The sequence below is a fragment of the Diadema setosum genome, chromosome 18 (assembly GCF_964275005.1).
Source record: "Diadema setosum chromosome 18, eeDiaSeto1, whole genome shotgun sequence".
Lineage (NCBI taxonomy): Eukaryota > Metazoa > Echinodermata > Echinoidea > Diadematoida > Diadematidae > Diadema > Diadema setosum.
The window spans coordinates 28,676,615-28,695,196 of record NC_092702.1 but is presented as its reverse complement, the minus strand read 5'-3'; the positions used below and the strand labels follow the sequence as shown (position 1 = coordinate 28,695,196).

The 18,582-nt window shown below is 39.3% G+C and overlaps 1 protein-coding gene across 1 annotated transcript in view; it reads right to left on the bottom strand.

The window, feature by feature from the left end:
• LOC140242068 (pleckstrin homology domain-containing family A member 1-like) overlaps positions 1-18,582 on the bottom strand; it is a 98,580-nt gene that overhangs the window by 30,773 nt on the left and 49,225 nt on the right. The window contains exons 5-6 of the mRNA XM_072321829.1: positions 18,247-18,344; positions 14,278-14,400 (exon numbers count right to left, since the gene is read on the bottom strand). Coding sequence (XP_072177930.1) covers positions 14,278-14,400; positions 18,247-18,344 — 221 coding nt within the window. The remainder of the gene's footprint in view (positions 1-14,277; positions 14,401-18,246; positions 18,345-18,582) is intronic.

Below are 18,582 nucleotides of genomic sequence, written 5' to 3'. Positions count from 1 at the left end.
CATCTGAGTTTGCACGGTCTGTTCTGGACCATTTTTGCACCCTCTCAATTCACAATGCAGAGAGTTACTTGATGCAATGATCATATGGGGGCACCATTTTACTTTGTATAGGCTGCGTCCTCACATAATCCATCTAGCTACATTGTACTTTTCAACACGATGCAAGAAAAGAGGAGAACCGCCAATGCAATCGTTGTCTTAAACATTCGCATTGCACATCTAAAGCTCCCTAACAACAGAGAAAGGGAAACCCTTTTAAGCCTCTGGAGGTTCTCACATATTCATGCTATAACAGTCTACCTTATGACATTCACCCTACTTTTATCCTACGTTTGCACTTTATTTCACATCCATTTACACAAACAATGGAGAAAGAGCAGACAACCCAGCACAATCTATGGAGGTTTCCCCATGTCCATGCTACATAAGTGACCTGCACAAAGTGGGTAATTGACAGGCCACAAAGACAAAATTGCAAGACTGACCAAAGGGTTGATGAGAACGATGGATCTACCAACAGTCTTTTTTTTTGTCCTTGAGGGGGATCTTTTTTTTTTTTTTCGGTGGACACTATAAGGGCAGATGGATGCATGAAGACAGGTGCATGTCAGACACCAGGATCAGTGGTATTAGGTCTCTTCAACAGTCACATCCAGGGTTATGAAGATGACACACCAGGTCACTGTGGTTGTAGCGAGAAAAGTGATGACAGTCACGATTACCTGCCTCAATGGGATGAATCGGTCAAATATTACACTCATATGCCCCAGGTGACATTAAGCTCTAGCAGGCAATATCGATGCATAATCATCAGGAAAAACAGAAAAGAAAAATCACATAGGGAGCCCCCTCTACCTCATGTCCCCCCCCAAAAAAAAAAAATAAATAAAAAATAAAAAATTACGAGACCTTCTGAAACGATAACTTTAAAAATAGGAAATCAATCTGAGTACAATTTCAGGGTATGAAACTACAGTATAACTTATTGCCCACATCTTACAGAAAACCCCATCCGATTGCTTCAGTGGTCAAAGAGAAATTAGAATTTTTGTAGAGCATGTAAGGAATCCTTTCCTTCCAAGTTCCCTCTATTGTGTTCAGACATTAATATTCAGTTCGAAGACAGAGCATCCAAAGGCTAAACTTGGAAGCAATGGACCCATGACATGCTTTACAATGATCCAAATTTCTCTGTAACTACTTAACCAAATTGAATGGAGTTTTCGCCAAAATATAGGTAAGATGTTATTTTTTTAGACCCTGTAGTAACATTCAGACAGTTTCATGATATTCAAAGTTGTCAATGCGGAAACCCAATAGTAATCTCTTTTTTTTTTTGACATACTGTATAGTACATCAGACCAGAAAACACAGGAAGACTCATTGCTGACCTTAAAGAAAGACTCCTAATGTTGGGTTCCCAGCGTCTTGCAATCTGCTATGCAGGCCATGACTGGCCACTGGTAGTTGATCGTGGAATTTTCATTTATGTCTATCACAACCTGTGTGCCACTGTTGAAATCGTCGTCTGAACTTTGGAGTAATCACAGCGATTGGAACAGATCTTGATTTTAGTCATCACAATCATGATGATCATAGAAAAGTGTTGGACGGTTCAAAGATTGATGTGCACCATCATCACGATTGCCACGACTGCCCTCAAGATCTGACAAAATTGGATAAGATCAGATATGATCACCACGATTATTCCACGATTCAGATCACGATTGCTTAGCTTCACAGAGGCAGGGAAGAGCCCTGTACAAGAGTCACTGCTAAGAGTAATTCTCACCCATCACCATGGGTCGCCATGGGAACCTGATTACATTGCCACTCATTAATTTCAGAGAATTGAATTTCTTCCAGACACTCAAATTTCTAATGGTGTATAATTTGCATTCATTTGTTTACATCATTCCCAAAATTCTATCACAGAAATAACAAGTTGTAAGAGGGCCAGCCACCAGACAATACAGTTTTGAGAAAACTTGCCTTTGAAGCTTTTATGGGATTTTAAATGCTGTGGATTGGACATTTTATCACTGAAAAATGTTACAAGCTTGTCCAGAAATCAAACCTGCAGCCTCTCTCAGTTCTAAACACCACAATTTCTAGCTTCATCATGACATAGAAGATTTTAATATTAAAGCCTCAGACTTTGAAATTAACAAAGGAAAGTTTAGCTCTAAAACTTTCAACTGCAGGAAGTTTAATTCTTACATGTTTTTTTTTTTTTTGGTCAACTACAGGTGTACCTTTTTTATGTTTTCTAAGCTTCAATGTCTGCAAGATTATCACAGTACTATCATAACATGTCACAACTGTTCTCAAAAGCAAAGCAGAACAAGACCTATCCCCTCCCCCTCCCCCCCCCCCCCCCCCCACATACAAGACACTTGATAGCTCGTTCAGTCCAAAGTGGATTCCTAATTTTTTAACCCGTTTGAAAACTTCTTTTGTTCCTTTGTCTAGATCTAACTTGGCTCATACAGGATGTGCGCGCAAAGCCCGTTAAGTGGCAAGCAGTCGTTGCCAGGTAACGACAACGATCCACCGCGTCTGACGAATTAGTCACTCTCTAAATGTGATGCGCGCAGTCCTAATTAAGCATGGTCCTAATCAAACAAGGGGGGAACATTCCCCTTTTTATTACTCCTCACTTTTCATGCAAAGATTTCTCTGTTGCTATATATTGTTCCCTCTCTGAAATTTGTTTGGCAACTGTGTGGATCAGACAAGAAGAAAGTTTACAATGGCTAATATCAACTCTGTTCACCGCATGTAACAGTTGTTGCCCACAGGTGATGTAGCTGTCTGAATAATTATCCACTATTTACGAATGTAGGATAACTATATTGATGTAATCTGATTTCATTTTGTTCATTTCACTTCAATAACAGTTTCTAATCTGTGTGATAAGATGACAGCATATTAGATACATCATCATAGCAGGTTTGTACAGCAAGAAATGATTCATAAACATGGAGAAAACGCAACAAAACTATATTGCTGAAATAAAAAACTTAGTGTATAAATGATTAAAATGGTCAAAGTGGCTGAAACTTTACAGTATTTTGGAAGACATTTAACAGCTTTAAACTGATTTGCTTCCAGAGATGTTGCTTTAAAAACTATGGTGAAACTGGTAAAGATTTTCAATACACTGATGCCTTTCATTAAAAAAATAAAAATAAATAAATTATCCCTTGGAGGATTAATGTGTCGGATCGCTATTGAAACTGTGAAACAGTTGCCTATGATGATAACAAAAGGGTTAATATAATGCAGGACTCAGAATGACAAACTCATACACAGTGATGGTGGCAGAGAGCTTTCTGAACAATCACACATTTTGACTCATGCTTTTTACAGTTACGAGTACAGACCGCCATGTGGTTATATTATCGTACTCATACTAATCGACTGGTCTGGTGCATTTTCCTGCATGTGTTTGAGATGGACTAATTCACTGTGTGTTGCACCCTGCTCTTTTGGGATGAATGACTAAGGCGGGGCATGTGGGGGTTCTGTGACTTTCTCACACACGGGACCTCCATTTATGTCCTATCGAAGGGACAGAGTGCTCTTGCCCATTACTAGAAGGGATGGCATGATAACACTTTAATAACATTGCTCAGCAAGACTCGCTGAGCGTTTTGATGTGATTTAACATAGATACTGACCAGCCACACCAGCTACAAAACTAATATTTGCTTGCTCAGCTTACAGAAGGACAAAACATAACTTAAGAAGATAGATCACATATACAGCCAAGTGTCCCCAGACAAATTCCATCATGATCAAAGTACTTTTCTCGATACAGTATTGATAATGGTCCAACAAATGTGTGAAACATGAGGGTAAAACATTAACCCATTGTTTACGGCCAGTCATCAGAGGTTGGTGACAGACCAAGCTGTATTGATGAATGTCTGTTCCTCTCCATCTCATCTCCAGTGCTCCCTTGACATTTTGTCAGACAAAGCAGCCAGGAACGTGACCCACACTAGATTCCAGCTGTAAGAAGCAAAACACACGCTCGGACCAGTAGTACATTCATTAATGCACTCAGAACTTTTTCTTTTTTCACAGCATTTCATTTTTATTCAGAGTGAAAGTATATATTGCCAATGTCCTTTCCAATTAACTGAATGTTAGTTGTATATGATGCACCAAGCACTTAAGACAAAGCTAAGAGCTTAAAGGATAAGTTCACCTTCATAGACATGTGGGTTGAGTGAATGCAGCAATATTAGTAGAACACATCAATGACAGTTTGAAGAAAATCGGACAATCCGTTCAAAAGTTATGAATTTTTGAAGTTTCTGCTCAGTCACGGCTGGATGAGAAGACTACTATAGCTTGTGATGTCATATGAGTACAACTGTATAAAGAAAGTATAAAGAAAATTCAAGATATTCTCACTTTTCTCACATAATAAAAGAACACTCGACTTCTCTCTTTCAGAAGTCAGGGAAAATAATATTACCCCGAACATAAGTCAGTAACATGTCGAAGAAATGTGCACTTCATTCAAAAAGTCAAGTTTTGTGAAATTCTCTTTTTATTTTCCTTGTATTGTTGTACGCATGTGATATCATGCACTGTAGTAGTCTTCTCCTCCAGCAGTGATTGCACAGATACTTTAAAAATTCATAACTTTTGAACAGATTGTCAGATTTTCCCCAAACTTTCACTGATGTGTTCTACTATTATTGTTGCCCTCACTCAATCAACATGTTTGTATGAAGGTGGACTTGTCCTTTAAGTTTGGGTATTCCCCTTTTACTCGAGGAAGACAGCCAGCACTGTCGGAGTAAAAAATAATAAACTTGATGGTACCTCTACTTGACCTCAAACCCACAACTTATAAATAAAGACATGTGTCAAGCCACGAGACATATGCTAGAGAGAAAGCTAGATTGAACAAACACATAAGAACTGTCCATAAAAATATGTGCAGGATTCAAAAAAAGTTCCCTTTCAAAATCATAAAATTGGTAGCAGTGGTCATGTGTATTGCTGATTAATACTTTTACACACTGGATCCAACTTAACAACAACTGCACAGCTTTAAAAAGAAATGGAACAAAGACCCCGTTTACAGTACAGGGCTGGGCCGATCCACGGCCGATCCGCGGCTGAGCCCGGCCGCAATTGCGGGGCCGAGCCCTGCAATTCTGTCTGTTTACGGTGCTGGGCTCGGCCCAGGCTTTTAATTCAAACCTTTCAATATTTTGTCGTAGTGGCGCTCTGCTTGTAAACAAATACTATTATTTGGAGGCCGCCGATCTTAGTCTGGTTTCCAGACCCTTTGCCAACTGGATGATTTACATCCTCTCCATTTGCCTTTACTGATCACATTTTTGCAGCTACTCATGCATTACAGACACACACAACAAAAACATTTCTTTGTAAAATGTGAACTCTGTATGAAAAGTACACATTCCCTCCACTCGTTACTGACATATATGGGTAATATCATTCCCCCTGCTATCTAAAAGAGTGACATCAAGTGCTCTTTCATTATGCTAGAAAAAACCACATCACCATTCTACCCTATCCCTTATAATCAGTGTGACATTCCCTATGTACAAAATTTCGTGCTCATTACCACCGAAAGTAATACTTAAATCCTGTGACAACAATATTCTCAACACTGTTACTATTTGTACATCTGAAGCTACAGAAAATTGGCTGAATTCAGTAAAAACAGGCATCGCTTTTTTTCACTTTCACAAAAGGTATGAAAAAAAATAATCAACAGATTTTTTTAGAATATCATTGTTATTTACAGGGCCGGTGGAGCATTTTCAAAAGTGCGGGGGGGGGGGGGGGGGGGTACTTCCAGGTTACATGAGCTAACAAGCAAAAAAAAAAAGAAAAAAAAAAGGTCTTCAGCTCATCTTTCTCCTTCCACTTCCGGGTTTCTTCAGCTGACAAGCAAAAAAACAAAAACAAAAAAACTCACACTTCAAGATCTCTATCTATTTATTTTCAGGGCCACTTACGTACTTCCGGGTTAAAAAAAGTAGGTTGCCCAAAGTGATGACACCTTATGCATTCCTTTGTATGGTGCATCCCCCCCCCCCTTCCACCGGCCATGATTTACATCCTCTTAATTTGCCTTTACTGATCACATTTTTGCAGCTACTCATGCATTGCAGACACACACAACAAAAACATTTTGTAAAATGTGAACTCTGTATGAAAAGTACACATTCCCTCCACTCGTTACTGACATATATGGGTAATATCATTCCCCCTGCTTTCTAATACCCCTTTCATAAACTCATCCTCCAATTATCCGCCTAAGAATTATGCAGACATTTCAATAAAAAATGCGTTCACAAACTCTGAAAATTATCCGCATTATTTTTACGAGCGCCCGTCCTGAAAAAGGCAGATAATCGTCATGGTGACTGCACACGTCCCTCCTGCGGGAAAGACAGGTAACGTTTTGACCGCACCCCGGCAATTATCCGCATTATTTGGGTTTGCGTTCACAAACTCCAAATCTGGTCCCGATGCTGCTATTATGCGGATAATACAAGGGTCGAAAAAAGGCGGATAATTCTTCCCCCGCTCCGATTTTACGACCAAATGATGCGGACATTATCCGCATTATTGAGTTTATGAAAGGGGTACAAAAGAGTGACATCAAGTGCTCTTTCATTATGCTAGAAAAGTGAAAATATATTGAATTTTCTTGACATTTTCTTTATATAATTTTTCACACATGAGGTCACAAAAGTTTGTAGTCTTCTCATCCAGCAATGGTGGCACCGAAACTTTAAAAATTCTGACCCTTTCAACAAACTGTCACATTTTCCTCCAATTTTCACTGATGTATTGTTATAATATTGCTGCATTCACTCAATCCACATGTATATTTAGGTTTTATTCCCCTCTAGGGAACACTCAGCACATTTTTCGGGATCTTCAGGTGTACATATTTTAACAGTGTCAATGATAATTTTATTTATTTTTTTCTTTTTGGTTACAGGGCTTGTATTACTGTTGGTGGTGATGGGCAAGCAGTTTACTTGTAGCTAGTGATGAGAATGTGATCCATAAATACCAGTTATGCAAGTGTGTATGTGTGTAATCCATTCATAACTTTTGAACAGGCAGACAGACAAAAAGGCAGACAGACAAACAAATAAACAAACAAACAAATATCAGCAAAAAACCTAACCCCACTGGCAGAGTAAGTGCTATGGAAATAGCTATTCTAGCAGGCAGTAGAGGAAGCCTTGTAGTCACACCTAACAAACTCCTAGGCTGTCATCGGGATGAAGAAGCGCTGCGGGGAAGATACTGCCACTACGCCAATTGACAGCCAACTCGAGTGGACGACACGTTCATCTATTTGGGAAATTCCCCAATCCCCCCGAATCAATCAACCAATCAACCAATTTCTTTCCCCTAATGAGGCAGAAAATCAACCAAGCAGATGACCTTCCTACACTGCTCATTAAGTCCTGTCAGGTTCGAACACGAAATGCATTGTTGCCAATTTGCAAGCTTCATCACATTTTATGGTGGTGAGATGTTACAGGAGCTCAGTCATTCCAAGGAGACTCAAAATTACATGAAGGATGTCTCGCATTAGCTCAGAAATACCTTGAATCCCTTATAAATACGACATATCCATACCAGAAAACACCAAACAGTTAATCTATACAAGAGACCCACGGGTCTAGCGCTCACCTGAGTATCGCATGTTCACCTTTTACGCAGTCACTAATCTAAACTATTCACAGCTCTACTAAAATTTGACCAGGCATTCTCAAGTAGAAGATGAAAATGTACAATATGGGCCCAAATTTTTTAAGATTCCTTAATTTGGGGGGATTAGGGCCCCCTGGGGCCCTCTGGGTGGGGCATGGTGCCCATTTTGATAAATTGAGATCCTGACCCCCTAGGGATGCTACCTGCCAAGTTTGACGAAAACCCATCATGAGATTTTCTGGAAGAAGATGAAAATGTACAATTCAGGCCCCCATTTGGACCTTCCCCCATCCCTCCCATCCCCAAGAGGGGCACCCCTGGATCTGCTATGAACAAACTTGAAACTACAGTCATTAATGTACTCACTCATAGTATTATCTTAGCTCTTTAACTTCTGATTCTAGAGAAGATTTTTAAAGATTCCTTCATTTTGGGGGGTTGGGGCCCCCCTGGGGGCCCCCTGGGTGGGGCATGGTGCCCATTTTAACAAATTGAGTTCCTAAACCCCAAGGGATGCTACCTGCCAAGTTTGGTGAAAATGGGTCATGGGGTTCTAAAGAAGAAGATGAAAATGTACAATTTAGGCCCCTTGAGGACCCCTCCCCACCCCCTCCCCTGGGACCCAAGGGGGGCACCCCTGATTCTGCCATGAACAAACTTGAAACTACAGTCATCAATGTACTAACTCATAGTATTAACTTAGCTCTCTCACTTCTGGTTCTAGAGAAGAAGATTTTTGCAGATTCCTTAATTTTGGGGGGTTTGGGCCCCCCTGGGGGCCCCCTGGGTGGGGCATGGTGCCCATTTTAACAAATTGAGTTCCTAACCCCCTAGGGATGCTACCTGCTAAGTTTGATGAAAATCGGTCTTGGGGTTTTCAAGAAGAAGATGAAAATGTAAAAAGTTTACGCACGACGGACGACGGACGACGGACGCCGGACGAAGGGCGATCGCAATAGCTCACTTGAGCTTTGGCTCAGGTGAGTTAAAAATAGCAAATTTGCCAATTTGTATTAAATGACAATAATCATCCTTCTTCTTTCAAAGGCACTGTGGTGGGTCAATCTTGAAAGGAAATTTCAGACCACTTAAAATTAATGTGAAAAGGAAGAGTAGAACTTTATAAGCAAAACAGTGAAAATTTGATCAAAATCAGATAAAAATCAGGGAAGTTATGGAATAGTGCAGCATTGCTAATTTTTATAAAACAGTTGTTGAACAGTTCATATGAGTTTGAAAATGAGTGAGATGATGATGTCACTACCTCACAATTTTCTATTGATAATGTACAAATGACTAAAAATATCAAATTGCTGCAATATGCTATATCCCCATGAACAGATATTATAACTTTTGGACTAATTATTGAATTTAAAGGAAAGCCTACAGCATGCACATTACTGTGCAAAGACGTCAAATATAATGGGTTTAGCAGGAACTGAAATGTCTTCTTCCCACATCAGAAAATTCATACAAATAAAATAAACTACGCCAACTTCTATCCTTATACCGAAGCATACGTCCAACCCCAGATAAAAGACCTAACTGATCCTGGGCTCTTTTTAAAGATAGTTTTCGAAAGAACCTGAGCCTTTCTGGACCGACAATATGACAGGAACTCTGATCATGCAGGAAACCCTCAATTTCAGACAGCGAGACAAGAGAGTGCTGGCAAGAGATAAGGATGATAGACTTCACAGACCCCGAAAATAGATTCTTCATCTCATTCCGAAAATTTTTCGATGCACGAGAGAAAAGAGCACATGTCCCTCTCCGTAAATATCCCCTATTTTTGTTTTGTTTTTTTGGTTTGTTTATTTGCCGGGGATCAGGCCGCAGGACGTTCGGCAATGTGGTTACCGTCCTGATTGGAGATTTTTTGGTGGCTAGGAGTCACGACTTTGCCGGGGCAGAGAGGAAATGCTCGTCAGATATTCCGCGATTTGTGACAGGCCTCGGAGAGAGACACGTCCTGCCGTCTGATCCAGATTCCCCTTGGTAAGATGACAGGGGCACTTCTTACCGGACGTGTGACATTCCTATCACACCGGGGTCAGCGATGAAGAGCGAACAGGATATGGAATCCTCTATTGCTTCTGCAACCGACTACATTGACTTCAGGACTTGTTAATCCTTGGCCGTCTTAACCTGGCTTGTCACATGGAAACTTTACAGGGATTCAGTGAATCTCATACGGATGGGTTACAGTGTACCAATACCCTGGAAATCAAATTTGTGTACAGCTAGAATACAAAAAAAAAAAAAAAAAACATCCATAATTCACCTGTGATAGCCCATGAAATTCAACTCTATTACAATTTGGCACATGTGCTCCATGCATTGAAGTTCTGCTCCGTAAGTGCTGGTACTGATGTACATATATGCACGTTCTAGCTATACCTGTATGTTTTTATGAATATATCAAGACGTCATAATGTTGATCAGTTAGTTAATAATGCGCAGGCACTGCATATATCACTATTGTTCAAGACGTATTTGGAAAATATATCGATAGCGCGATCGTTCAATTGAAAGAAGCGGTTGATTGACAAGTCTATTTCAAGTCGTTTTGGTTTTTGTATAGCCTTCAAAACTTACATTAAAACCCGAATAAAAGAAAAAACTCACAGTGACAAAATATTTTAATATCTTGGAGAGGGCATGCCTCAGGTGTAGCAAACATAATATTCAGGGTATTGGTACACTTTAAGTTGATTCTTGGCATGTAAGAAATAAAATCTGTACAATTACTCACGATGTGCTCCTCATTCTATGCCCTACAAAATCACAAACACTAACATACAATAAGGCTGTACACATGAAACATTTTGCAGTGCAGAAATCTGTGTGATTTGTGCTCAAGAAGGAACAGTTGACTTTGGGAAGGTATCAAGTATTGCAAAGCACTACTCTCATCTGCAAAATTATAAATACACAAAGTTCACTGAAGTTGGCCCATCAAGAAAGAGTTGTAATCATACAGTAAGTCATAAGTTTATCATTGCCATTAAACAGAAGCACTTTGTACTGCACATGAAATATCGTGTGAAAAGCTGGATTTTTTTTTTCTATCCAAGACCAGCCAGAAAATCCTTTTGCATGGAAATAATCAAGTCTAGTATCTCTCCCTGCATATCTCACACCCTCATATATACACAGGTTCCTGTGACAGAAATTCTCCAATTTTCCAGTTCTCAAATTTCTTGTTTGAGAGACTCTCTGCATTCTGCATTTCGCTTATCCCAATTCTCTTTCACCTATGATTTGATTCCCATCAATTTGCAAGTTTACTGCCTTCTACCTGTTGTTTTACCCGTTTTATCCTCCTCTACCCTCTTCAGTCTCATCTCTAAGCTGATGAATTTTTCCTCACTGTGTCACCCACTTGTTCCTCATACACTTTCCTTTCCTCCGTTTAATCCCTTTTCTCCTATTTTACCTCATTCATATATCTAACTCCTCTTTACTTTTCTCTAAATCACCCTTTTGTTTCTCCCTCTTTCTACCTCATTCCTTTTTGTCCTCTGCTTTTACCCTCTATTTTCCTCTTTCACTCATTTCCTTGTTTCTAGCTTACCCCTTTCTCCTTTCTTTTACACCTTTACGACAACTCTTCCTAGGTCATCAAGGAAATGGGCGATCCTGGGTTCTTGTCTTTCATGGACACACACGAAATTTAATCTACTCAAAGCAAACTGTGTCCACTGCACAGGCACAGGACCAACTGCTTACTCTACCATACAACACTACACAGTGGCAGGTACTACACATGATACTACACATGATCTTCGCCAAAAGGCCGAGAAGTGATGGGGCTAGATGGGGCTACCAGTGTCATTTCACAACCAAGGACATATTTCCTGTGTCTATGGCAAAAAAAAAAAAAAAGGTAACCCAGAAAAAAAAAAAAAAAAAAAGACTTCACATTTGGTAATGCCTTGTTTGTGAAGACCTGACCTTGTCTGATGGACTAGGACTGTACATATTTTTGTTTGTTTGTTTTTTTTTTTAACTGACTGCGGTGCTTGTCACTTTAATGGCAAGACATAATCTTAAAATCAGAATTAATCAATTATTTTCAAGCTCAAAATTAAGTAATGTATTCCAAGGCAGCTGTAACATACTTTTCAGTTGTACTACTATAGCAACTACAGTTGTATTGATATAACATGGACAAGAAATTGAACTGAATTGAAAAGAGTTGGTATGAGCGAGTCTAAATAAAAACAAAAAATGAGAATAAACAAATATTGTCAGTAATGCTAAGCACTTTGCTTATGGATCTGCCAAATGGGGCAGGCTTTACAATGTATAATCTATGACCCAAGTAATTCACATTTTCATTCAGTACTTAACTCTAACCCAACATTACAGCAGAATCTCACACATGTCTGCTGTACAGAGGAATATGACACATTGTCTGTCAAGGGCATTACATTCTCTCCATGTGCTCCTTCATGAAATTATGATTCTTTTCATTTTCTTTTTCTTTTTTTTTTTTTTTTTTTTTTTTTTGGGGGGGGGGGTTTGTTAATCCAAAATTGTTGCTAATTAATGTCTCCTTTGTGAATATTAATGAAAAAAAGACATTGCAGTCAGTCAGAATAACACTAGACAACAAACTTCACCTAAATCTTTTAGCACTATCACATAAGCTCCTTAAAAGATTTTAATATTAGTATGCTCTTCATGAGCTCCTTCATGAAATTATGATTCTTTTCATTTTCTTCTTTTTTTTGGGGGGGGGGGAGGTTGTTAATCCAAAATTGTTGCTAATTAGAGTCTCCTTTGTGAATATTAATGAAAAAGAGACATTGCACTCAGTCAGAATAACACTAGACACAAACTTCACCTAAATCTTTTAGCACTATCACATAAGCTTCTTAAAAGATTGTAATACTAGTATGCTCTTTTTTTTCCTCAGTGAAAGATTAATAGTTGATGAAGGATGAGTGTTCAAATAGGACAGACTTTGGATTGCTGGTTCATTGCTATATGCTCAAATGTGGCATGCTATGAAAGTGAAACTTTAAGAAAATTAGCAGTCATATCATGGCAATATCTCATTGTCCCAAAGTAGAAGACCTACATAAAGCAGGTGAGTCCTCACACACTGTAATAACAAAAATTAGCTGTAACTATCTACAGCAACCAATCAAAATGACATGGTGCTCAAGTTCCTTCACAGCATGCTGCTTTTCAAAGGTCTTTGTACCATTTCGCAAAGTCTTTACATTTCAAAGGTGCCATCAAATGAAACACCTGTATACACTTAATTAATCTAAATCAGGTGGTAAAAGGGATATACAATGAACAGGTGCCTTATTCCATGGTGACCAATTACAATGTAACAGACCTGCTTGCAGTAACATTGAAATTAGACAGTATCAGGTTGGAAGCTAAAGGAAATCACTGACCCTTTTTACACGATATGAGTATGTCATTTTAAAATTAATCAAGTCTTCAACCCATTGAGGACGGATTGATTTTGCTACAATACACATTTCCCATAGACACCTGCCCAAGTATACTCGGTACTCATCCTCAACGGGTTAATATGTTGAGTTGATTATATTGCTACTGATTTTGATACAAACTGTCCTTCATCAATGTCAATAAGCACTGACAATTATTTGATATTATTGTAGTTCATACATAATGTCATGAACTAAAGAAGTCTCCTTATCTAGTGATGACTGCACAGAAAATTAAGTCATATCAACTTTTTAATTGATTGTCTGCTTGTCCTCCAACTTTGCTCATGTGTTCAACTAAAATTGCTGTTTACAGAAGATTGGAAATGTAAAATCATGTGACATGATCTTCACAATTATACACAGCTGAGATTGGGTTTTACTGAAATCAGGATATCTACACAAACAGAATGAGGCTGTTTCCAATAGTTGGCAGTAAAGATGAGTATATTGAACACAGTTTTGATTGCTTGATTCTCATCTGATAAACTGTACTACTTGGTATCTAAAATGTCAGAATTGTTGCAGTCCTAATGAAAGTAGGGCATAGCATTCTTTTATGTCTTCATAAGCACTCTTGTGATGTGGAAATGGTTCCACAAATTACTCTTGTATGGGAAGCGAGTAAAATCTAATAACCTTTGTTACTACAGCAAAATCAAATTGGTCTCATGGATTACTCAACTATGGAAAATAAGTACCCATTACAAAATGTAAGTATACCCCAAAAGGAATACTGCAGAATCATAACTCTGAAATATGACTCAAACCACACCACAGTGGTTTTTCATCACTGTTGGAAGGTATATCAAATAACCTCCTCAATACCAGATTGATTATTCTACGCCTGGTTATACGATAGGGGAAACTGTCATTGAAAGATTGGGGTCCTAACATAATGGATCTTGGTATTAATGAAAGAAATCTTTATACTACTAAAGGATGTGCGGGGAAAAAAACCAACAACAACGGGGAATCAGATAAAGAGAGGCAATGCGTAGAGACGAGGTAAAAAAGCATCTGCATTAGAATCGCATTCTTCATTGCCATGCAGCGGTTGGTTCCTCACCTGTACAGGTGTCCTGATGACCACTCCGCCCACTACCTCCGTCTTATAGCTGACCGCCCTCATGTCACCGCCGTTCTTGTCTCCAAGGGGGAGACCGCCAGGGTTCGCTATCGTCGAGGGTACCTGAGCAGAGGAGGAGTCGCAAGGTGGTATTTTAGAGGGTTTTGAAAGATGCAAGCAAAGTGTATTTCACCTTCACCAGTTCATCCGAAAATTATCTTTTTTGAATTAAAGGTGGATACACTTCCTTTCAAGCATCCCTTCATTCCATGATCATGTTTTGGTGCAGAGTCTTGCAAAAATTTAAGTTAAAAATTGCCAGATGAGAATCAGATGAGCATTAAGAAATTTTTTAAGTACCTGGCATTTCAATAATGGATGTGATTGTTGTAAGGTCAATTACCAAAAACATAATAATGATATTTTTGTGTAAAAAACACTATTTTCTATAATGATTAAATGGCAATTGAGGCCTAGTCATTTCAGACTTTTGTGTACTAGTTCTTTTGAATAGGCTGCTTCCCTTTAGAATGTGTACATGAGGGTACCACTGATAGGGTGCAACTCACTGCACAGCCATCCTCCACAGAAAGAGGCCACATGACAGAGACTTCCTTTTACATTGCTACGATAGAGCAAGACTATATATATGCCACATTTCGTGAGGTTTTCATTTTTCGTAAATTTTGTGAGTTGAGTGCTATTCACAAATTTAGCAACACAAGAAACTTTCTAAGGCTGATCTCAGCATAAATGCCACTTGCGTTTTAAATTCTCCATTCATTACTGTACTCAACAACTGCAAATTCAACCTCTCCAGAAATTGTCAGGAAGTCCCAATTCATGAAAAATCACATTCGCTGAATATATGCCGTATATAGCATATTATCTCCCCTGTCACAATCAGCTACAAGCGGCAAATTAGTTCCAGCAGTGAATGTGAAAAAGTAATGACAGTTTGCTTTGGGATAAATGTTCTGGAAAAGCCAGTATGGTGGAGCAAATCTTCTGAAACAAAATCAGAGCAACATGGCAAAATTGGCAACTTTAGAAGCCAACTGCGTTAGTACATTTTCATAAGGGTTGCATTTTGGTACCTCCTAATGGATGGTAATCAGCCCCCCCCCCCCCAAAAAAAAAAAGAAAAAAAAGAATAAAAGAATCAATATCAGCTCTCATGGTTATGAATACACCATTTAAAAAAAAAAAATCATATCTGTAACCTAATCTTTGTTTTGTTAAAGAATATGTTCGCCTTTGCTGTCATTTCTGCCTGACACAGTCACGTGCCCGGTCATGCTTCCATGCCTCAAGCGTTGCGCAGAATGGCGGGTATCACAGAGACAGCTGCCGGCAGTGATTTTACCACGCAGACTCATCGGCACCTCTTGCTGGTTAAAACACCCGAAACGCATTCCCATCCTACCCCTGTGGGCACCCAGCAGTTGCCCAAGTTGGACCTTCATGGTGCTGCTGTTCCATACGTCATATATCAGTAACACTTCTATACTAAACTAAACTGGCTACATCAAACTGATCCACTGAGCAACCGAAGGTTTTTAAACTTTCATGGGCAAGGTGGAACTGCGTGAAAAAAACACACAAAAAAAAGTGTTGGGGGTTGAGGGGCGAGTTTGGGATGAGTAATATTTATTGCCTATGCTTATGAGCAAATTTGTAAAGTTGCAGTCAGGCCGACTGGATTTACTTTAATGAATGCCAGCATTAAGACACTGAAGAAGGGTCATACCTATAGACCGATTCGGGTTCGTTGAGGGCAGCAGACAAGTTGCAGTTACAGGGCGCAGCCATTAGCCATTAGCTCTAGCTGCGGTGTCCCCGCTTACCCCCCCCCCCCCCCACCCAGGCAACAGACACAGCTCAGCAGAGAGCTATGTGTTTATTTATACTGGCCGCACGCTGACTCACAGTGGTAAACATCTTTATCACGCACTTGTAGCAGGAGTACGCGCACTTGTAACAAAGGTTCGCGCATTAAGCAAGCGCTCACGCACTCAGTACGAGACACCTATTGGCTAAAATAACCATGCATCAGTTTTTCGTTCCATGCGCTTGCATCATTTGCTAATGTAGGGAGTGGGGTGGGGAGTGGGGGGGGGGGGGTAGGCATGAACACCGCAGTAATGGCGCTGCCCATGCCGATAGAGGGCCATAATACACAAATCGCCTCTTAGAATCGGTCTATTGGAGATCTCAACAAAGTGCTCAAAAAATAACAACGGAACAGGATAAAGAGGGATTTGATTATCATTCTGAATGAATAAACAAAACCGGGGGGGGGGGGGGGGGTTCTTTGAACAGTACCTTTGCAGGGCAATTGTCAGATACATCACAAACAAGAATCATGAACCTATGACCCTAAGATAGGCTTACAGATGTACATCAGTAAAGTTCAGACGTTGCAAACAATATTTGGAGAGATTTGAATAGCCCATGCCCATTTTACAATTTTGTTTTGTTCAAGGAGACATTGGACTACAAAGGGGTTCACTTCTTTATCAAGACCGCATATTTCTTGGCAAACAATATTTCATTGTCTGTTTTGGCACGGCATGCTCATATATTAGCAATTCACTGTCATGAAGAGTTCTTGGAACACATCTTACAACGCTGCATCTTTGCTGATTTACCTCACATTATCGGGTATAAAAAGACCTTGGTAACAGTTGTGGGAGCTGATGTTTTTAATTACAACATTTGGGGCAAAGGAAATGAATCCTACAGTTGCTAGTGGCACTCATTTCATATTGTTTTGTTTACATTTGTTTTGGACGCATTTTCCCCCCTTCACTTGGTTTCAAATATTTTTCCTTCTATTGGAACATGATACTTCAGAGATCAGAGTTAATTTGGTTTTCTGCTGGGCAAAGCTATTTCTGGAGTGCCATTTTATTGGTCACGTAGAAGTCTAAGAATTCATTAATGTTAAGCATTTTTTCCCTTGGATCATCAGGCTTGCTAATATCTCTACAGGTATAATGCCTAACTTACTACTATGAGAAAAAAAGATTATGATAATCAAATGACAGTAATAAAATTTGGTTTAAAAATAGATTAACTTGATCGTAAATGCATATCTATAAATGTAATTTTAAACTCAAAGCTTTTAGTAGTGAATCTTTTCCCTCAATACCATCAACATCTGGCATACAGTGGGTGACTGTAGAACACTTCAGTGCACAGGAATTGACGTCAAATGTATAATCAGCCTTTGATCATAAATGTAGGACAGTTTCCTTCCAAAAAAATTTCATACCACATAGCCCTGAAGGAGTCAAATTCAGGGCTGCACACTAATGCATGTTCTCTACTGGTCTGACCTGTCCCCTGCAAACAGTAGATACCAAGTTTATCTATTTTTTTATTTTACTGGTCTAAACCTACAAGTTACTGGTCATGTTCGCTTTTTCAACTGGCCCCATCAATGTTATCAATCATTATTAATACTTTTTTTTTTACTGGTCATGTCAGACCAGTAAATTTGACAATTCCTTAAAAGTTACTGGCCCAACAGTAATTTTCACCACTCTGGGACAGTCAGACCAGCGCCAGTGTTAAACGTCGTCTAACGTAATCTTATCTCCATTGCAAGATGCACACTACCGTACACATCCCAATCTCAGCCTCTCCTCATCTGATTTTTCCCTATTTATTATGATTAAAACGATGTCACACTAAAACAATGTCACTTCATGATGGAAATGCATTTTCAGGATATATAACTTGATATTTCCTTTTCCCAATGCACGTAACATTTCATGGGAAAATCTATAAAAACTATGGTAGTTTGGAGATACAGAAAGTGTTCCATGTCTTTCATGTACGATCAAAGAGCATGCGCTCTGCACCAGCACAGCGTTGTCATCTCTCTGTTTAAAATGAAAATCGATTAGCGGCACCACTGACAGTTCTTTTTTCAGATATGCAATAGGGAGAATTTACACTTACTGTTATCTTGCTCGCATTGTTAATCCTGTTCACCCAGTCGTCCATATCGCGGTGGTTGTCCGCCTGGAAGAAGAAGTCGCGCTTTGATGTCGTCACCACTGAAAAATGTCAAGAGGAAAATTAAAAAAGAATCATGAAATAGCTGTAGTACCTGCAACCATACACACCAATGGAGACAGATCGTCTCACCACATAAACTTTCAGTTAACATCTCATACAAACTAATTTTACCTACCTTTACTAGTCAAATAGAGTACCTAGAAGTTAAGTAGACCTCTGGCAACACTTTATCTGAGCCTGTTCACTGGCCCTTCCTATACCATCTACAGTAAAGTA